Source organism: Echinops telfairi, unplaced genomic scaffold (genome assembly GCF_000313985.2).
Source record: "Echinops telfairi isolate 266 unplaced genomic scaffold, ASM31398v2 ScPeMD7_18;HRSCAF=68, whole genome shotgun sequence".
Lineage (NCBI taxonomy): Eukaryota > Metazoa > Chordata > Mammalia > Afrosoricida > Tenrecidae > Echinops > Echinops telfairi.
This window is the reverse complement of record NW_022103915.1, coordinates 7,723,773-7,745,535: the sequence shown is the minus strand read 5'-3', so window position 1 is coordinate 7,745,535 and position 21,763 is coordinate 7,723,773. Positions and strand designations below refer to the sequence as shown.

General features: G+C 55.1%; 1 protein-coding gene and 1 non-coding gene across 2 annotated transcripts in view; one reads left to right on the top strand and one right to left on the bottom strand.

Moving 5' to 3' along the window:
* Nucleotides 1-19,031: 19,031 nt before the first annotated feature.
* On the bottom strand, nucleotides 19,032-19,133 carry LOC115868836. The gene has a single exon (XR_004045806.1). It is a non-coding gene; the product is annotated as a U6 spliceosomal RNA (small nuclear RNA).
* Nucleotides 19,134-20,644: 1,511 nt separating this feature from the next.
* ANKRD9 (ankyrin repeat domain 9) overlaps nucleotides 20,645-21,763 on the top strand; it is a 2,026-nt gene continuing 907 nt past the window's right edge. Inside the window, exons 1-2 of the mRNA XM_004699108.3 lie at nucleotides 20,645-20,994; nucleotides 21,426-21,761. Of these exons, the coding sequence (XP_004699165.1) occupies nucleotides 21,475-21,761 (287 nt within the window). The 5' untranslated portion in view covers nucleotides 20,645-20,994; nucleotides 21,426-21,474. The remainder of the gene's footprint in view (nucleotides 20,995-21,425; nucleotides 21,762-21,763) is intronic.

Genomic DNA, 21,763 nt, shown 5'->3' with positions numbered 1-21,763 from the left:
CTCCCTGTGTGTTCACACCCAGGCCTCTGTCCTCCCTGTGTGCCCACATCCAGGCCTCTGCCCATCTTCCCTGTGTGCCCACATCCAGGCCTCTGCCCATCCTCCCTGTGTGTTCACACCCAGGCCTCTGTCCTCCCTGTGTGTTCACACCCAGGCCTCTGCCCATCCTCCCTATGTGTTCACACCCAGGCCTCTGTCCATCTTCCCTGTGTGTCCACACCCAGGCCTCTGTCCATCCTCCCTGTGTGTTTACACCCAGGCCTCTGTCCATCTTCCCTGTGTGTCCACAACCAGGCCTCTGTCCATCCTCCCTGTGTGTTCACACCCAGGCCTCTGTCCTCCCTGTGTGTCCACATCCAGGCCTCTGCCCATCCTTCCTGTGTGCCCACACCCAGGCCTCTGCCCATCCTCCCTGTGTGTTCACACCCAGGCCTCTGCCCATCCTCCACCCAGGCCTCTGTCCTCCCTGTGTGTTCACACCCAGGCCTCTGTCCTCCCTGTGTGTTCACACCCAGGCCTCTGTCCTCCCTGTGTGTTCACACTCAGCCCTTTGATCATCCTCCCTTGTGAGAAACAGACCTGGGAAGAGGGTGCCTGCGGACAAACTCAACGTTCACATGTTAAGGACCCTAGGAGGCCAAGGCTCTGTGGAGGAAACCTTTACATTCATGGGTTGGAGATGGGTCCCACTCACATTCTCCTAAGTAAACGTTATTCCCCATGATGTCCCCCCAGAATAATGCCAAGTTTAAGGTGCTGTTTGCAAGCACAGGGTTGCTGACTCCACACTTGGAGATCAGCTGCTTGAAGGCTACTTGCCTGAAGGTTGTCTGCCACCAAAGACAATCAGACCCTATTGTCTGTCCCACCCTAAGTAGGGCCCACTCCCTCCTGCTAAGACTCCTAGATTGATCCCTGGAGAAGAGCTCAGGGACACCTACGATCAAGGCAGCTCAGAGACAACCAAGGTTAGGCCGCCACCTTGACTCTAGAGCCCGCCCATCTTGGTATGTATGTGCCTTCCTGTCACATGTATGCCTCTAGTGCCTCCCCTTCCTATTGTGTGTATACCCAGCTTACACGCCTCATGTTAGTACATGTGCGTCTATTGTACAACCCCTTCCTGTTACGTATGTGCTTACCATGGCCTGTGTACCCGAGATTATATAAGCTTGTGAGAATACACTAAGCTCTCTCTCTGTCCGGACCTTGTACTTGAAACAATCATGGAGGTGAGCCCTTGCGTGCTTTATCTTGTCTGATGTCTCTTTAATTTACCCCTCAATTACACAACCGCCCCTTGGACCCATTTGGTTGTGGGGAGGCTGGTCCCCCAGACAACCTGTGTGTCCACACCCAGGCCTCTGTTCATCTTCCAAGTTCATACCCAGGTCTCTGTCTATCCACCCTCCATGTTCACACCCAGGCCTCCATCTATGCTGGGCCTTCTGAATTCACACGCAGACATCTGTCTTTGTATCCTCTGTACTCACACCCAGGCCTCTATCCTCCATGTTCACACCCAGGCCCCTGACCATCCTCCCTGTGTGTCCACACCCAGGCCCCTGTCCTCCTGGTGTGCTTACACTCAGGCCTATGTCCATGCTGGGGTCTCCATGTTCACTCCCAGTCCTGTCCATCCTTCCCAAGTGTTCACACGCAGGCCTATGCCCACCTTCCCTGCACATTCACACTTAGGCTTTGGTCTGTCCCCCTGAGTTTGAATTAGAAGAGCTGAAAGGGATTGTGGGCCACCTCCCTAGCCCTGCCTCACCTGGACAGGCCAGGGTGCACATGGCTTATCTGCAAGGTTGTGGTGTGGCCGACCTGAGTAGGGATGCAGGAGACCCGCCACAGTGTTGTCACGGAGCACCCTCAAGGCTCACCACACTGTGAGCACTTACAGCAGCCCCACGTGACAAGGGGCCCCACCTCACCAGCGACAGGTGGGAAAAGTGCACAGGGAGGTCATGAGCCTCATCCGGACCCCCAGAGCTGCTGTGTGGAGGAGCCAGGACTGGGACCCAGGCCACCTGGCACAGAGCTGCCAACACTGCAGCCTCCACCTTGTCACCAAGAGGATGCTCTTTCCTTGTATCTCTGGGCCCCTCATGACGGGGGTGTCACCGGACCCCCGAGGGAAAGACTAGGACCTGTGCCATGTCCCTCTGACGACTCCTTTCCCGGCGCCACCACAGGGACAGAAGGGGACAGGGGCCACTCTCCCTGCCCAGCCTCCAGAGGGCACTGCCCTTAGTTCACACACACTTTGCATGGGTCTATTGAAGGCTCTCCCACCAGGTGGCGGTTCCAGAAAGCATGGCCTCAGCCTACCTTCCCTCCCCCTTCCTCAGACCTGGAGCAAGAACCCCTCAGGTCTCCCAGCACCCCTTCCCTACCCGCCTCTTCCTCCCAGCCCCTCCTGCCTCAAGAGGATGTGTCCCCCAGGACCCCTTTCCTTCACGGTGAGAGACATCATGACAGCAAGGGGGTCCCACAGGCACACACTCCCCCGACACCCCCGCCTGACAACTTTCCCTCTTGCCTGTTCTTCAGAACTCTGCCCTACCTGGTGTCCGTGATGCACGCGTGCCCTTAGGACACAGAAAACCCCACCCCTGCCCCTGCCGCAGGGGAGACCTCTCATCCCCAAGTGGTGAACCCCACCATCCGTCATCACCCTGGCCCCAAACCCAAGCCCACAGCCTGGGAATCCAGTGGTTTCTGACTTGCAGCAAGGATGCAGGACCGAGTAGAACTGCGGCCACAGGGTTTCCGGGGCTGCGCGTCATTTCAGAAGCAGCCTGCCACATCTTTCTCCCGCGGAGCAGCTGGTGGGTCTCAACGGCAGTCAGTTGCCCAACACTTACCCCACAGCTCCACCGGGCCTCTCATTACCATGGCATCCACCCCTCACACTGGTTCTCGCCCCCACCCCCCACCCCCACCTGCCTCAGGACTGTTGTTCAGCCTTGCCAGTTAGACTTCGGTACCACCCCGCTGCCCCAGTAATGTGTCTCCCGGTGGTGAGCCATTTCCAGGTGGAAAGCCGATGGCTACTGTTAGGTGCTACCAGGTGGCTTCCAGCTCACTGTACCCTCCCTACGCACAGGAAACAGGACCACAGCCCGGTCCTGCGCCAGCCTCACCAGTGTTTCTGAGCCACTGCTTCAGTCACTGTGTCAGTTCGCCTTCTGGAGGGGCTTTCTCTTTCCCACTGACCCTCTGCTTCACCGGAGGCGCCCTGGTTGCATAGTGGGTGCTGAGTCAGGCTGCTGACTACAAGGTCAGCAGTTCGAACCCACCAGCTTGTCCTTAGGAGACAGATAGGGCTTTCTACTCCTGTGGAGAATTACACAGTCTTGGAAGCTGACAAGGGCAGTTGTAGCCCTGTCCTATAGAGACACTGTGAGTCAACATTTATTTTGGTTTGTTTGTTACTACTTTACCAAGCAAGATGTCCTTTTTCCAGGGACTAGTCTTTCCTGATAAAAAGTCCAAAGTACATGAGACAAAGTGTTGCCATATTTGCTTCTCAGAAAAGCAACCGTGTGGCTTTAAGCTCTTAGGCATCTGTATACTTGGGACAGCACACTTTCTAATTGGGTGGTTTCTTTCCTGCTTTTTGACCTCGTGGGCTCCCTGCTGGGTCAGTGGGCTCCCTGCTGGGTCATCGAGGAATGTCAGGGCGAGGAGGGCCTGGGACAGCAGAGGGGTCACTGTCCCCCAGGCTCTTTCCCCAGCCTGCCACCTCCAGATCCAGTGAAATTGTATTGAATCTGCCTGGAAAAAAGGCATTGCTGAGCCCCCTCACACTTAGAGTGACAGTCTCAGAAACTCACAGCGACAGTTCAACTCTGTCCTGTAGGGTTGCTGTGAGTCAGCGTCCACTCAATGGCAGTGAGTTTGGTTTACAGAGTGTTACGTTTGGGCCCAGACATCTGTCTTTCTATCCTTTCTATCCAAAGTTTAGACTTGATGTGAGAAGGGCATGAATGTTAGGAAAGATTTATATAACTTTAGGAAAGATCTGACCTGGTCTCCCGGCAGATCATTTGGCTGTAGGTCTGGAATCTTCCAGGGTGTCTTCTCTGTTGTTGGGGGATGGCGAGCTAACGCCAACTCAGAGCTATCCCGCGTCTAGCAGAATGAAGTGGCACCGCGTCCGGCCATCCTGACAGCGGTAGGGGTGTCTGCGCCCATGGTTGCAGCCACTGTGCCGGTCCATCTCCTCCAGGGCCTTCCTCTGTTTTACTGACCCTGGAATTTACCCAGTGGGAGGTCCATCTCCAGGGACTGGTCTGTCCTGACGACAGTCCAAAGTGGTGCCATCACGTCCCAGCAGCTGGAGTCAGGGTTCATCTGAAGGGGTGAGACGACCCGACCCCATCATTCCCCTTTCGCCCACTGAGAGCCCACCCCTCTGTGCCCCCTCTGAACATGTGACTCCTGTCTCTCTGGGCTTCTCTCGACCCTTGTGGAGGGGGTGGGGTGCCATGTGGTGCCCAGCTTTGCCTGCACCCACCCCTTGCTGACACTCAGAGCTATCAGATGAGGTGGGACTTCAGGATGAGGGGCTGGGGTTGGTGCCTGCCACCATCCCAGGGAGCATGGGCGTGGGCAGGCAGCAGCTGCAAAGAGCCAAGGATCCCACTCCCTGCTGCAGCCTGCTTTCTGCCCCCCACCCCCCACCCCCGGCCTTCACAAGCTTTCCCACCCTGGTGGCCTGAACAGTGGAGACAAAAGTCCCCAGGTGAGCAGGATGGAGTCCCAATTTATCCTACGGGTAGGGCGGTGCTAAGTTTTGCCCTGTCATGCACCCATGCTGGTCATATGGAACTTAGGGCGATGCTATATCCCCCACCCCCTACAACAAGTCCGAATAAACTGACACCCTAGAAGGGGCTCCTTGTCTGTTCCGAGGCTGCTCCTCACGAGGACATGGCTCTGAGTCCCTGCACCCCTGAGCTCGCTCACACTCCTAATTGAGAGGCAGTTTGGGGGAATGTGTAAGTTCTGCAGTCAGGGTGACAGGACTCTAATGCCACCCACTGGGGGACACTGGACATGCGACTGACCCTCTCTGACCCCCAGCTCCTCTCTGCCTGTGTGGGGAGCAGAGCACCTGGTGCTTTCTCTTGGCTCAGAACAGGCCCTCCTGGACCTTCAAGAGGCCGGGGGAGAGAGTGGCCTCCCTGCGACCACGTGGGGCCCCAAGGGATTGCCTCCCATCAACGGACACCTCCTTGTGAGTGAGGTGTCTGATGCCTTGGCCCCTACCCCCTCCAGACTAGATGGGACCCCAGAGCTGCTGGCCACGTGATCGGAGGCCCCAGGCTGGCGGCATCCTCTGCAGTGAGACCTGGTTCAGGTAACCTCTGGGGAGGAGTTTGATTTTGATGGTCAGGAATTCACTGGCCCTAATTTGAGGTTTGTTTGGGTTTTTTTCCCCAGGCCTTTTGCGAGGACCCTTTGGAAGGCCCTGCGTATTTGAACGAAATGTTGACAAGCTCACCAAACATGGCTGCACCGATGCCCAACAGCAGCGGAGGCACGGCGGCCAACTGAAAGCAGGGCCATCCCGGGGTAAGATGGGTCCCTGAGTGGGCCCATCATGGCAGCGCCGTGGGACTGACTCATCGGAGACCCCCTGAGCAGGTCAAGCAAAGGGGGGCTTTGAAAACAGAACAGGATGCTCCGTGCCTCCCCTCTGATCCTGCTTGCTCTCCTCTCTCCAAGGTCCCCACCCCCCAGGGCCACTCACTGCCCCCAGGTCTCAAGGAAGCATCTGATTGGCTTTGCTCCTCCACACCAGCCGATAGGCCACTGACCAGCCACTGGACGGGCTGCCCTTGGGTCAGGTGCCCAGGCATGGCCCAACCAGCGGTGATTCTGGTCCGGAGCCTCTGCAGCTTGCCAGTGTAGGTGGCTTGCCCAAAGTGGGGCCTGGGCATCTATCTGAAGGTTTAATAAGGTCCCTGGGGGTCTGATGGAGCTGCAGGGATGGGGGTCTGGCGGGCTGAGGGGCGAGGGCTGCACATGGCCCACCCCAGGCTGAACCCTGAGTTCGAACAAGGAGCAGGAGCTCCGGGAGCGGAAGAGCAGCCCTGCACCTGTTCTGAGAGCCCCAGCATCCGGACAGGCACCCCTTTCCTAGTGAGGTCCCTAAGTGCTGCTGACCCAGCACTGTCTCCTAGGGAGGGCCTCTCCCCAGCACCCCAAATCACTTCAGCCCCTGAGCATGCCCCGAGAGTCTGTGAGCATGGGGTCTGTGGATGCCCCCTGACTTCTGAGGGGTTAGTTTGTGGGCAGGCCAGGCTGGAGTCCCCTGCTTGCTTTTCTCAGGGGATCTTCCCTCCCTACAGGATAGGCCCCCACCCGAAGGGCTCGAGTCCCTCATGGCCCTGCACTAATTGTCCCCTCTGCCTGCCAGCTGGGTCGGCCTCCCCTGGGCCTGGGGCTTGTTATTGGAAGGAGCTAATTTCCCCCGTTTGCTGAATTTAAACTTGAGATTGGAATTCTTGTGGTTTAGAGTGTTTATCATTCAAAACAAGCCTCCTTAGAGCACGGGGATTTTTCTGTAAACAGCTCATAAGGCACCTGGGGGTGCTGGCCTGAGGGATGTGAGCTGACACCCGGGGGCCCACAACCCTCCCCCCCTGGCCCCTCGAGTTTGGGGGCTGGAGTCTGGAGGCTCGAAGGCTCCCCCGGTGCCAAGCCCTAGCCTCGGCATCTCCTTTCTTCTTACGAGTGTTACTGATGTGTAATTGACATACCATCAACTTGACCCCACTGTCAGGGCACCATTCAGTGATGTACAGTAAATCCACAGAGCTGCCACGACATTGCCAAATTCCAGCTTGACGACATTTCTGCCACCCAACGTCCCCTTGAACCTGTCTGAGTCAATGCAGCCTCCAGTCCCAGTGGCCACTGACTCAGTTCCTGCCTGTGTTGTCAGGGGCCAGCAAGTCTGTTTGGACTCAGAGCCACCCAGCGTACAACAGCATGAAACCCCACCAGGTCCTGCGCAGTCCTCATTCCTGCTGCCTGAGCCCACTGTGTCCCTGCAGCTGGGGGAGGGTCTTCCACCTGTTTGCTGTCCCTCTGCTTTACCAAGGATGATGTCCTGGTCTCTCCTGAAAACGTGTCCAAAATGTGTGAGGATAGTGTCAGCACCCTTGCTTCCAAGGAGCATGCTACTGGCGTGTCTGCTAACACACATTGCTGGTTCCTGTCTGTAGATGGGCTTTTTCGGTCCCCGTCCAATGCATGGATTCACTCAAGCTGTCCTCTCTTGGGTCGGGTCATGCTCCTTCACTCGGCAGGGGGTTCAGAGGGTCATCCAAGTTGGGGCACATGCCAGTCATTTTCTTCATTTTATCGACTCCATGCATGCATCTACATGTATCTATTCACCAGCAAGCAGCCACGTCCCCACTGTTAGGTTATTATAAAGAATGCACTATAAGCACTCAAAGGGGCCAAGGTAGCTCTGTCGGAGAAGCATTGCACCACCACAAGATTAGCGGTTCAAACCCACCCGTGACTCCCAGGGTGAAGTTGAAGCTATTAATTTACAGCTCTTTTTTTTTGGGGGGGGGGCTGCTATGAGTCAGAACTAACTTGATAAGTGGGCTCGGTTTCTGGTTTTGCATGAACCTTCATGCGTAAGTGTGCGTGTAGTCATTTCGTGTGCTCAAATTTCTCGTGGGCTGACCCATCGAAGTAGAATCGCTGGCACTTGGCACGTTTGGAGGAGCCCTGGTAGTGTGGGGGCTTACGAGTTGGGCTGCTAACTAGAGTCCGCAGTTAGAATCCCGCAGCTGCTCTGCAGGAGAAAGACGAGGCTTCCTGCTCCTGTCTCAGAGACGCACAGGGCAGCTCCGCTCTCCTGTCGGGCTGCCGTGAGTCAGAACAGGCTCACAGCTGGGAGTTCTGTTGTTTGGTTACATTTGCACCGAATGTTGAAAGAAGATGTTAGCCTCGTGCACCTACGTTGCTGCCCCTTTGGGATTCTGACCCACCACGTTGGAGAGTTTGTTTTTCACACCCTTGTCAACACTTAGAATGGGCATTTGAATGAATATACACACACCAACATTTCACTCTGGCTTAAATGTTCACATTTCCCTAGTGATGTAATGATCTTTCCACAAGCCAATCGGTCATCTTTGTCTTCTTCGGTGAAGTGTGTGTTAGTCTTGGGCCCATTCTTAAATTGAGTTGTCTGTTGTCCATTTGTTCAAGTTCTTGATCTGCTCTGGCTTTCCGACTTGCCAATCCAGTTGGCTCTCCATCTCTTCTGGTTCTGCATCCTCCTGACTCAACCAAGTACCAATCCAAAATATATTGGGGGGAAATAAAAGCAATTAAGTGAGTGGTCAAAGAACTAGAGGTCAATAAGTCAAGTGCCGGACCCAGACCCAGCAAGAAGCAAGTAAGCTCTCTACAGAGTCTACTTATATAGGAAAGAGGCCACACCCCTGAAACTTTATCTGAGCGGTGACCTGAATAAGGAAGTTGCCTTCGACCCTAATATTCTTCCAGCTGATTGGCTGCTCACAGCCATTATGGAGGTGATTAACCCACTGCTCAAGAAAGACACCAGAGAGGTAGCTGTTGCTCTGCTCCTTCATCCACCACTCTCACTGCCACTGAGTCCATTTCAGACTCACACGGTCAGAGGAGACCTGCCCCAGTGGGTTCCAGAAACTGGAAGTCTTTTTTTTTTTTTTTTAACATTTTATTAGGGGCTCATACAACTGTTATCCCAATCCATACACACATCAATTGTGTAAAGCGCATTTGTACATTGTTTCTCAAAACATTTTCTCTCCATTTAAACCTCCGACATTAGGTCCTCATTTTTCCCCTCCCTCCCCGCTCCCCCCTCCCGCATGAGCCCTTGATAGTTTATAAATGGGTATTTTGTCATATCTTGCCCTGTCCGACGTCTCCCTTCACCCACTTTTCGGTTGTCTGTCCCCCAGGGAGGAGGTCACACACAGTTCCATGTAATCGGTTCCCTCTTTCCTACCCATTCTCCCTTTACCCTCCCTGTTTTGCCACTCACACCACTGGTCCTATAGGGCTCATCCGTCCTGGATTCCCTGTATTTTCAGAAACTGGAAGTCTTTAAGGGAGTGAAAAGCCCCATCTTTCTCCTGAAGAAAGGCTGGTGGTTTCAAACCACTGACCTTGCCAGTAGCGACCCAACTCATAACCCACTACACCACCAGCACTCTTTTCGCAGTTTTCAAAAGGAAAGATTAAGCCGATGCTTGGGGAGGCAAGCTGAGATAATAGAACCAAAGACTCACTGCCAATGACTTCATTCCGACTCACTGAGCAGACAGAACAGAATGGGAGAGCTCTGGTAGGGTTTCGAGGCTGTCAATCTTTATAGGAGCAAAAAGCCTCATTCTTCTCCCAGGGAGCAGCTGGTAGATTGCAACATGTAATCCACTACACCACCAGGGCCCCTGAGGCCTAGGAAGGCAAAAGTAAACCAGGAAAGTACTAGGCTAAAGGGCCACTCGGCAGCTGCCTCTGGTGAGAGGGGGTTGGAGGTGGCCCAGGGTGCAGCTGCTTTTGAGTGCCGGCAAAGTTTTGTTCCTTGGCGTTAGACAGGGGTGCTCACGCTTTTTCAGCATGTGAGCTACTTATAAAAGGATGAAGTCAAAATGATCTACCAACTACAAAAATGCAAAACCTATATTTATGTATTTATTACATTTATTTATACATGCATGGAGAATTCTTTATATGTATGTTTATGTACCTTGCTTAATCCCATGAGTCCATATTGCACAACACAACACAATTAACTATGTACGTTTTTGTCATTACCTGAGTTTACTCTGATGACTTGCACTGAATGGAATGAGCCAGGGATGCATAGTCCAGACAGTAGCTGCTGACAGCCAGCCTCAAGCACACTTCCACATGATCTTCAGTCATGGTGGAACAGTACTTGGCCTTAATGAACTTTATGTGGGAAAAGGCTGGCTCACATAAATATGTAGAGCCGAATAATGCAGTCAAGGAGGTAGCACAGTTTCTCACGTTTGGGTATTTTCCCTCAGCGAGTAAGTTCCAGAACTGTCCATAGCTCTGGACTTCAGCTGAATGTCGGCTTGTAGTGTCAAAATCTCCCATTTCGTATGAAAGTGTTACGTTTTTGTCTTCTTACTTAGTCCAGCTCCTGCACTCATTTTAATACCCTTTCTTATGATTAAGAGAAAAAAAACCAAGGTCTAAAAATTGGTGATAACTTAGCTGGTCAGTTTTGCTGCACTCAGTCCAGTTGTTTACGCATGCGTTTGACACCTAAGATTGCATCTGATTGGCTGCGCTGTATATCAATTAAGTGATGGGATTGATGATAGGCTTACTCTTATTTTTTTAATGCCATGTGATCTACCCACACTACATTTGGGATCGACTAGTAGATTGCCATCGACCTACTGTGCACCCCTGGCCTAAGAGTTACCAGGGACCTGGCTTTACAATCATTGGTTGGGCATTATTATTTGCAAGCTACTTACTTCCTAGGAGCCTTGGTGGCATAGTGGTTATGAATTGGGCTGCTAAGCACAAGGTCAGCAGTTCAAACCTACCTTCTGTGGGAGAAAGATAGGCTTTCTACTCAGGTGCTGTTTTAGCCTGGCTCACATGGATGCTATGAGTCCAAAGCGACTGGATGCCAGTGAGTTTGGTTTTCTATTTACTTCCCAGTTTTAAAGGAGCTGCCCACCCTCCCTTCACCTGCTGCCAATCATCCTTGAAAGACAGCGGTGAACCTGGTGGCAGGTTCCTCCGTGGTGCCAGGAATTCCCTCCTGGCCTCCCTACCCTGCCCTTCCAAGCTCACAACTTCAGGGAGAATGGGCAGGGCCTGTCCCTACCCCTTCCAGACTGGCCTCCACCCACGGTTTAAGGGGATGGCTCTGGGTCAAGTTCTCAGGCAGCCCTGCCTTAGTTTGTCCCTCGGAAAGGGAGGGGCGACGTCCTCACCAGGGCAGCGCTGGGTCCTGGGGATGCCCGGTGGGGGAGCGAAGGGCAGGCGTGGGGGGCGGAGGCACCAGGGCGTCACATAGATTGCTGGGCTTGTTCAGCAAGGTCCTCTCAGCTGGGCGCCCCGCTCGCTAGCTTGGGACTCAGTGTCTGCAGCTGTAAAATGGGCGGGCAGGTGCCCGCACCCAGGGGGGCATCAGGTCGCTGGAGGGGACGGCCTTCCAGGAGGCATTCACAGAAGGCAGCCACGGCGGAGCCCTGGCGACCACGCCACGGCAGACCGCTGAAACGCAAACGGTCTGAGCCGGGAACTGAGGCGCCCCACCCTTCTCCTCAGCTGGGGAAGCCGCCTTCCCAGCCCGTGGCCGGCAGGGTCCAGGGCCCCCGGGAGGGAGGGAGGGAGGCAGGGAAGGAGGAAGTGGGGGCAGGAGGAGAGGGCAGGAAACCCGGACGCTGCCCGCCCCTGCGGCGCCTGCCGGGAGCGTGGGAACTGGGCCACGAGGGTGGGCGGGGTGAGGGCGTGGGCACGCCCCCACGCCGGGCTATCATCCGCCCATGCCCCGCCCAGGACATCCTGACGAGCCAACCAGAGAGCGCTTGTTTAACCCGCCCGTCTGGAGGCGGGGTTTCTGCTCTAGGGGCGGGGCTTCGGGGTCTCAGGCCTGGGAGGGGCTGTAGCCCAGCACAGACGGGGAGTTGCTGGGGAAGGGGCCTGCGAGCCCGCAGGGTGGGCTGCGCTGGGGTGCTGGAGGGCGCACCTTGTCCCCAACTCGGCCCGCCCGCCCAGGGGGATGCCGCGGACTGTGGTGGTGCGCGCGGCCGCCAGGGGGCGGTGTGGGACCGCCCTGGAAACCGGGTTCCGCTTCCTGCTTGTCGCTGCGGGAGGGTGCCGATCCGATTCGGAACCGTTCCTCTCCAGCCTTTGATCTCTGCCTTTCCCCACCCCTGCTCCCTGGCCTGGGCTGGCGGCTCCCTCTCCGAGCCTCAGTTTCTCTTCCCGTCTTCTCAAAGTGACCGTGAGGTCGAAGGAGCCGGGCTGGGCCAGTCTTCTCATCAGAGCTCTTTTAAGAGCTGTAGCCTGGGCCAGGTCCGGGCCCTCCGGCCTGTTTTATGTTCTGAGTTAATTCACTGCAAATCGCAGAGACTTCCCCGAGTGCAACGCCTTGGAAGGGACAGGGGTGTTTGGAGTGTGTGTGTGCGCAAGTCCAGGGGTTCCAGCTTTGGAGAGGAGGTGCTGCTGCTAGCTGACAGCAGTGTAGGACATAGTTGCACCCCAGGTCTATCAGCCCAGCTGGAGGCCACAGCCAGGCTGGGCCAATCCAGAGGGTGAGCATAGGAACTGTGGTCTCCACCACCTACCAGCCTCCACCTAACCTAGGGCCTCCCCTAGGGAGGAGCCAGTCATTAGTGTCTGGATACTAACTCTGAAGTCTCCCTGTGCTGCCTAGAGTCCTGAGTGGCTGGACTCCCTGTGTCTCCTCCTGGCATGAATCATACACTTGTCACCAGGGCGTAGGAACCCCCCACAGCCCTGACCCCACTGCCTTGCCTGATTAACTCCTGCACTTAGTCATCAAGCATTCCTGGCCACATCTCTGGGACAGCCAAGGCCCTACCCACTGATAGGAGAGCAGCCAGGAGGCCTTTCAGCCAAATGAAAATTTAAATGAGACTGTGCAGGCACCTGGGGAAGGGGCCTAGCAAGTGCAAAGGCCCTGAGGAAGCTTTGTTTTGGGAACCGGTCTGGATGGGCAGCCAAGGTAGCATTTTGAGCAGCCTGTTGTGACCTGACTTTGGACACGGCCCCCGAGGGCTGCATGGTCCCTGGGTTGTGTGTTGGATTGCTATCTAAAGGGTCAGCAGTTTGAACCTAACAGCTGCTCCAGGCGAGAAAGATGAAGCTTTCTGCGTCCTTAAAGATTTACTCTCAGAAATGCAGAGGAGGTTCTCCTGGGTCCTGTTGAATCACTATGAGTCAGCATTGCCTCGTTGGCAGTGGGTACAGGAAATGATGGCGATACCTCTTGACCAATGGTCAGAGCCACATCCTCTGCCCACCTGCGGGTGGTGCTCAGAACAGGCACCAGAGGCTACAAGCCTGTGCCACTGATCTCAGCCCTGCTGGTGCTTTTACAGTCGGTGACGATTTTGTCCATTTTTCTGGCGTTTGAGCTACAAGATAGCAGCGATTCCTATCTGCGACCCTGTAATCAGCAAGTGTTGTGAGAATGCGGTAGAAGGAACGGCAAGCGCACACACTCCATCACAGGCTCTCAGTCCAGGCAGAAAAGTTTCACAGAACAATGTAAAGTGCTTAGCATCCAGGTCCGCGGCAGCTTCAAAAACCCTGCGGGAAAATGTTCCTCTCTTTTTGTTCTATTTCTCCACAAACTTTTCAGAGCCCCCCACCCCCGCAAGCTGAGAAATATTAGTTAAGCCATTTACAACTATTTCACACATTATTCTTTTTTTTTAACATTTTATTAGGGGCTCATACAACTGTTATCCCAATCCATACACACATCAATTGTGTAAAGCACATTTGTACATCGTTTCTCAAAACATTTTCTCTCCATTTAAACGCCCGACATTAGGTCCTCATTTTTCCCCTCCCTCCCCGCTCCCCCCTCCCGCATGAGCCCTTGATAGTTTATAAATGGGTATTTTGTCATATCTTGCCCTGTCCGACGTCTCCCTTCACCCACTTTTTGGTTGTCTGTCCCCCAGGGAGGAGGTCACACACAGTTCCATGTAATCGGTTCCCTCTTTCCTACCCATTCTCCCTTTACCCTCCCCGTTTTGCCACTCACATCACTGGTCCTATAGGGCTCACCCGTCCTGGATTCCCTGTATTTTCAGTTCCTATCTGTACCAGTCACACATTATTCTATGACACAGATTGATCATGAGCATGGCTAAGCCATCTGTAGGGTCTGGTGGGGGGGGGGAGGTGCGTGCGTGCGTGTTGGGGGGTGACATCAAAAGGAACTGCATTGGATGACACCACCCTAGTGATAACAGCCCCCTGGGGGAACCACCAGAAGAAAGTGGCCAGGAAGCAGCATTTCGCCCTGGCTCTCTTCAAACCGACTCTCACTGCCGCATCGCGTTTGGACGTGTGTCTGTCCCTTCTGAATGATTCAGGGCACATTGAGAATAAAAACTGAAAGGGTACCCAGGGCCGCTGCTGTCAACAGATCAGCACGTGACTGCCAGTATATATGTGTGTGCACGTGTATATACATATAACATGATTTTTAAAAATGCTTTTGTTTTACAATTAAAAACAACAATGAGTACTTCTATGGCTGACAGGTTCAGAGGTGAGCTGTGTCCCACCGTGAGTGTCCAGTGGGGGTACCGTTTTTTGTGAGGCTCCCCACAGCCCTGCTCCCTGCCCCCCCCCTTCCTGTTTGCTTCTGGTTGCATGCTACCTACTTGCACAGGTGTCACCTGGCACATGAGACTGCTCAGCCAGAGTCTGCAGGGAGGCAGGGAATGCAGGTGATAGTAAGGCTGGGACCACAGGGGCAGTCCCTGGCAAGCCCTTTAAAAAGCCAGATCTTCTACAAGTGATGGATCTGGTCTCCGACTGGCTTAAGCTGGTGGGGGGGTGGGGGTGGGCAGAGAGAGGTTATAAGTTCATTTAATGGGAACGTGGGGATGTCTTCAGGTACAGCTGGATCCAGGGCCCGACAAGGAAGGACGCACCAATACCATAGAGATTGTTCCACCCTCGGGAATGAGGGAGACTGCAGGTATTTTCTGGGGCCACCACAATGAGCCACCAAGCAGATGATTTCTAAGAACAGAAGTGAACGGTTTCTCATTCCTTTTCGAATCACGTGCAGGTGGAGCTGTGCTCCTTCCCAAGTCTGTAGCAGACTATCCCGGGTTGTCCCTCCAGCGGGTTCCTGCTCGCCCCAGGCCTTCCCGGGCTCAGGATTCCTCTTCCTCTGACCCTCCTCTCACTGCATCTCCTTCTGCAGCCTTTCTCTTGTCGGGTCTCTGCTCTCATTGGATTAGGCCCTGTGGGTGGAAGAGCAAGCTCTGGTGCCAGAGGGGTTATGCTTCGGGCTGCTGTTTGAAGCCACCAGGCACTCCCTGGGAGGAAGATGAGGCTTTCTACTCCCCAAAAGAATTAGTCTTGGAAACACACAGAGGGTAGTTCTAACCTGTTCTATAGGGTCACGCTGAGTCGGAATCAAGTCAGTGGCAGTTGAATTTGTTTGTTTGTGGGTTTTGTTTTTGTTTTTGGAAGCAGAAGAGAGGACAGCCCTCAGCAGGATGGACTGATGCAGCGGAGACCGACTGCGAGGCTGGCGCAGGACCGGGCTGGGTTTCCTTCATTTGTAGGCAGAACTGTGTGAGTCGGATCTGACCCGACAACACCTGACAACATGCCCTCTGACTAAATCATCGTGAAAGACCCCATTTCCAAATGTACCTGTTTTGGGGGCTGCAAATCAACCACACAAAGAAGGGCCCCGGGAGAGCTGAGGGGACCACCGAGGTCCCCGGTGGTCAGGAGGTGCCCGGATCTGTTTGGCTCTCCTCTCGATGCTCCTGGAAACTTCTAGCTCCTTGTTACAAACTGCAGCAGGACGACCTTCTTGGCCGCTGGTCATCACCTGTCTTCAGTTAAAAGGTTTAATGGTTAAATGGTTCAAAGCGAAAAACAACAAAGAAGGCTGTTGCTTTTTAATTGAGGGGGGAATTCTGTAGGATTATTAAAAGATAAAATACACACATACAGGCGAGGCCTTCAAAAAGCCTGTGGGTCTAAACTTGATGGTGGTCTAAAATCGATTGCACAACTCTTTAATATGTGTAAAACATTGGGTTGTATGATATGTCAATCAAACACTGATAAAACAAAAGCCATTGGCAGGATCCCTCATGGCCCTGATGAAGCCCCTCTGACTAGGGGCCCAGGATGGGCAAGGCCTCATTCTGGGAGAGGCTCCCAGGCAGGCCACTGATCTCATCTTGACCCAAGGGCTAAGTGCTCCTGTTGAACATTTTCTGCTTTGTTATTGGAAAGCAAAACACCAAAAGTCTGTTCTCTTTGGGAATTAAAACATCCTCTACTATAGAAATTAAATGTTTTAAAATAAATGCGAGTTATTTACTTTATATCTATTTTAAAGCTTGGGGTAAAATGGAATGAAAGATCATAACCTTCTCCCACAGGCCACAGACCGTTTGGTGCCCTATGCCCCCCCACCCACCCCCCCACACACAGAGGAGAGGGCTGGTGTTCCTGCTCCTTGATCTTGGTCCCACTCCCCCCCTAGGCCCCTCCAGCTCCGCTCCCCTCTCTCAGCCCTTTCACTGGTGGCCTTGGTGAAAGTCCCTGTACTCTGGTTACCAAATCCTCTTGCCCAGCTGGCCAGCCTTCTCCTCCTAGGGTTGGTCACCTTCTGCCCTGGCGCCCAGGACCTTTTTGACTTTGGCTGAGCTTCCCCCAGTCTCCTTCCCTGGCCTGCAGGCTCCCACCAGCCTCCTCATGGGGGTGGAAGGGGGGCACTGTGCCTCTGAATGATGCTGACTGCCTCCAACTAGGGGCCAGTGGGCACCTCAGCAAGATGGCTGGGTGTCTCCACCACAATGGGGCAGGAACCACGCTTGTGTCCTGTATTCTGTCCCGGCCCCACCTGCTCCCTGTCTTGTCCAGCACCCTGTTGTCCTTCTACTCAACCTTGCTCAGCCTCAGCCTCTGGAGGCCCCCACCCACCCTTTCCCTCCTGCAGTCAGAGCCAGTCTGAGTGCTAACGTCTCTCCCCCCCAGCCCTGCCCAACCCCTGGGAGAAGGGTGTGTGTGGTAGCATTGGTCCCTACCTGGGGCCTTCTGCCTGTTTGTTCTCAGCTAGATGCAGAGCCCATAAAGAGAAGGTAGTTCCTGACCCTCTTAGCTCTGAGTTCGCCCCATCCTCAGGGTGGTTGGCCCCTTTTTGCAGCTGTCCTCCCCTTTGCCTACATCCCCTTCTCCTGGGCGCCCAGACCCCAGAGGCCAGCTGCTGAAGCTGAGGGCAGACTGAGTGAGTGTCCCCATTGCTGTGGAGGAAGAGCCACACAGACTGCCTACACCAGTAGGGTGGGGTGTCTCGTGGGGGGCAGGGCTATTGCCTGCTCAGTGTGTCCTGACCCCTCTCTGTGCCTTAATCTTGTCTGTTGAATGGGTTACCTGCCTCACCTCGCAGGGCATAGGAACAGCTAGGGGTGGTGGTGTAGGGGTTCAGGTATGTATCAGTGCATGAATGGGGGTCCGGGGGCAGGCTGCAGGGCTGAGTGTGTGAACGCCCCCTGACCAGGCACCCTCCTTCTGGGCCAGAGAGCCAAGAACAGCTCTGAAGGGAGGGGCCAAGTCATCATTTTCCCTCTGTGAGCCTCAATGTCGTCTTCTGTGAAATGGGCCTGAAACTTGTCTCTGGGAGAGTTGCTGTCCTTCAGTGCAGTCATAGGGACCCTATAGGGTGGAGGAGAGGTGACCCAGAGTGATCCCTGGACAAGAGTATAGGCTTCTATAGGGGCTGAGAGACAGCCTTGAAAACCGATGGGGTCATTCTCCTCTGACTTTTAGAGGAGACTGAGACTCCCTGTGAGTTGGAATTGACTTAGTAACAATGGGTTTGGTTTGGGTAATCTTTATGGAGCCAGGTCTTTCTCCCGAAGCTGTTGGTGGGTTTGGCAAAAAAGGAATGTTTGGGGGATGGACACTAGCCAATCTCCTAAGGAGGTCATGAACGCCAGCCTTGGACCCCCTGTGGTGAGGCAGGCGAGGGACCTAGCCTCTCCTAGACTGATCCTTGCAGGGAGGCCCCTCTCTTTGAGCCTTCTATTGCTCCCAGTAAAATGAGGGTCCTCATTCCCACTCCCCTAAGTGGTCATGAGAACAAAACGAAGCCAGATGTGTTTAGCACCGTGGCAGACACACAGTAGGCCTGCAATAAATGTGGTTGTTGTCAGGTGCTGTCAAGGTGGCTCTGACTCATAGTGAGGCTGGGTGCGACAGAATGAGACAATGACTGGTTCAGTGCCACCCTCACAGGGTTATGCTCCAGCCCACTGTTATAGCTACTGTGCCAATTCATTCCGTGGAAGGTTGTGTGAGTCTGGGTGGACTAGAGAAACAAATTCATAGACACTCATATGTGTAAAAGGAAGAGCTTTATATACAAGAGCAATGGAATATTGAGAAAACACCCAAGCCCAGTCCAGATCAAGTCCATAAGTCCGATATTAGTCCATATGTCTGATACCAATCTATAAATTCCTCTTCAGACTCACAAAACACATGCAATGACGCCGAATGCAGGAAGATCACAGGCCAGTGAGTGGAAAGTCTTGTGGATCCAGTGGCAGTGGAAGCATCTCAGTGCTGGCAGGGGTCTCCACGTGGCTCCTTCAGCTTCAGGACTCTTGCTGCATCAGTGTAGCTCCATCAGGCTCAGGGTCAGTAATGTCTCAGTAATGTCTTGCAGGGAATGAACATGTGTCCTGCCTCCAGCAAGCTAGTTATCTCCTTAGTGCCTCCAAATGAGGCCATCAAGCTGCAGCCTGATTCACAGGCTAAACTCCACCCCTTCACCCTTAGTAAGTCTCAAATTGACAACAGATTATGTAATGTAACTACCTCTTTTTGTCCACCGTCTACAAAGTATTACTGTTTCTCCAGGGACTGATCCCTCCTGATAACATGCCCAAAGTATGGTAGGCAAAGTCTTGTCATCCCTTCTTCTACCAAGTAGTCTGGCTGTTTTTCTATGATTTGTTTGTCCTTTTGACAGGCTGTGGTATATTGAACCTCCTTCGACAGCACCATCATCAAAAGGCACCCATTGTTCTTCAGTCTTCCCGACTCATTGTCCAGTTTACACATGCAGGGAGGGAGGTTAAAAAGACCCTGGCTCAGGTCAGGAGCCCCCACGTGACACCTTTACTCTCTGGCACGTTAAAGAGGTCTGCGCAACCGATTTGCCCCGTGCACTATGTTTTAATCTCTTTTCTTTCTTTAATACAAAATGCGTCATGAATCTGCGTGTCACCCTTGCACAGGGGCCATGCTAATCTCGGTATCCTTCCAATGTTAGTATGTGTGCTGCCGAAGAGAGAAGTTTGTCTTCTGCTCCCATGGGAGCTGTTTGGGGTTCCAAGTAAAGGAATTCTTCACAGCGGCAATCTGTTCTCTGTGGTGGAGGACAAGGGTGCCTGCCCACAGGTTCAGTGATGAGGATTTTTGTTTTCTGGACTCGGAGTTGCCATCCCTCCTAAGGCTGCAGTCCTTTGATCTTCATCCGCAAGCGCTTCCAGCTCTCTTCCAGCCAGCAAGGTTGTGTCGGCTCGGCTGCACAGCAATCACAGGTGAATACCTTTTCCTCCCGTCCCGATGTTGCGTTCCTTTTCCTACATGCACCCTTCCTGGCCTTAAACCACCCAGTTTGTTCCCTTCCAATGACTGCCTCAACAGGACCACGAGGGAGTGTTCTGGAATTATTCTTCGACTGTTCCCGTGGCCTATGCCTTTGCATAGTCAGTCAAACACCAGCAAACATCCTTCTGGTATTCTCTGCCTTCTTAGGTGTCCCTATTTATGGGGACGGAAACTCCGTGGGGCGCAGGGGCTCTGTCTGATCCTACGTACGTGGGATGGTTGGGGAACATAACCTTTTTGAGGTATTCCACGAAGTCACAGGGTAGGGTGGAGGGGTGTCAAGGAAGCGGGGACTTAAGACACCAAAAAAATGTGAAGGTCACGTGCCCCGGGAAGACGCCTGGGGCACACCCACCAGCAGCTGGGGTTTTACAGCTGCGCCACGCCCCCTCCCCTCCCGGCGCTCAAGTTTCTCCGAACTTTTCCGCCGCCCGCTCGGCGCCCCGCCCACCTCCGGTGACGCAACAATGGTGCAGAGCGGTGGCCAATGAGTGTCGGTGGGGGCCGACTGTGCAGGCCAATGGCGGCGGCGGATGGGCCCGCGGTCCTGCCGGTTCGGCCGCACTGCGCTTGCTGCCGCCGCCCGCCGGCCCGCCGCCCAGCGACTGGGCCGGGCGGTCAGAGCGCGGCTGCGGCGGGCGCAGGCGGCGGCGCCTCGGTGCACGCGCCCGTCCGTGGACCCTCCCCGCCGCCCGTGGGGACAACGCGCACTGACTGGCAGCGGGGATTGGGACAGGGCCGGGGTCCCACGGTGAGTGCCCCAGCCCGCTCGCGCGTAGCCGGCCTCTCCTTGGCGCTGGGTCCCTGGCCGCACCCGCACTCGCCCCGCCACCCGAGATCGGGTTGTGCCAGGAGAGGACAGCAGGCGGCAGGGCGCTTGCTGCCACCCAGCGTGGCCCCGGCCCTCACGGTGGGTACAGAGCGGCGGACGCCACTCGCTGTCCAGCGAGGCGGGGCCGAACTTTACGTAACTGCCCAGCGTCCCACGCGTGCCCACGGTCTCACCTGAGCGTACAGGCCCAAGCGTGGGGTGAGGTGCCAGGCATAAAGTGGCCCCGAGGGGCGCTGTGGCCACAGCCCCCCTGTAACTCACTCCGCGCCAGTGATAGTGGCCCAGTGTGTGGCCGGCCAGCTGACTGCCCCTGGCCCTTGTGACCCAGAGCTTACCCTTGAGAAAGGCAGTGGCAGCTTGGGCCGCGGCCAGAGCTGCAGCCGGAGCTCAGGCTTGAGGACAGTGCTCCAGCCGGGCCCCTGCGCCGCTGGGAGTCCGACAGGGGAGGCGGGGAGTCCAGGCGCTTGGTCCTGCTCTACTGATTGGCTGAGTGACCTTGGACCCTGCTGCTCCACTGGAGGACGGGATCCATTTTACCCAGTAGCTTTGCCTTCTTGCGTCCCCCAGAAACGTCAAAGTGTGAAGGGCTGGCGTCACTGGCCCACATACCCAGGCTGAGGCTAACAGTCTTGCCCTGTTCTCCTTCTGGCAGATGAGGAAGCCGAGGCCAAGTGAGGGACAGTGACATACGCACTCTTCGGAACCAGGTAGTCGTGTCTAGAGCCCTGTGTCCTGCCAGGGCTGGACGTGGCTGGGCCAGTGGTGGAGAGGGGCTACAGAGGCACAGGCACCAGCCCTCTGTGGTTAGGGTTTAGGTGGGGGCTGAGGGCAGGTTAGAGAGGGTTGGGGGACAGGACTGAAGGGCATGGTGAGGGGGGTTCTGTGTAGTCTCAAGGTGGGTGGGCCTGCGAGGCCCGGGTCGTGGAAGACCTCTTGTGCAGCAGGACCTGAACAAGACAATATCAGGGAGGAAGATCAGGTACAGCTAGATCAAGGAGTGGGAGGAAGTTCAGTGCCTAGGACAGAAGGAAGCAGTGGGTGGGGGTGGAGGATGGAAGCAGGGTGGGGTCTGAGAGATGGCTGGGAGTCCTTCTGTGGGTCTCCATTTTCTCCACCCCTCACCTGTTCCTTCCACCTGCAGGTGGTGGCCCGGAAGTCCATGTCGTGAGGCCTGGAGGCGCGTTGCCATCATGCCTTGGGACGCACGGCGGCCCGGGGGTGGTGCAGAGGGCGGCCCGGAGGGCGCAGGTGCCGCGCGCTCTCAGGCGCAGAAGCAGTGCCGCAAGTCGTCGTTCGCCTTCTACCAGGCTGTGCGTGACCAGCTACCCGTGTGGCTGCTTGAGGACATGCGCGCCAGCGAGGCTTTCCACTGGGATGAGCGTGGCCGCGCTGCCGCCTACTCGCCATCCGAGGCGCTGCTCTACGCACTGGTGCATGACCACCAGGCCTACGCACACTACCTGCTGGCCACCTTCCCGC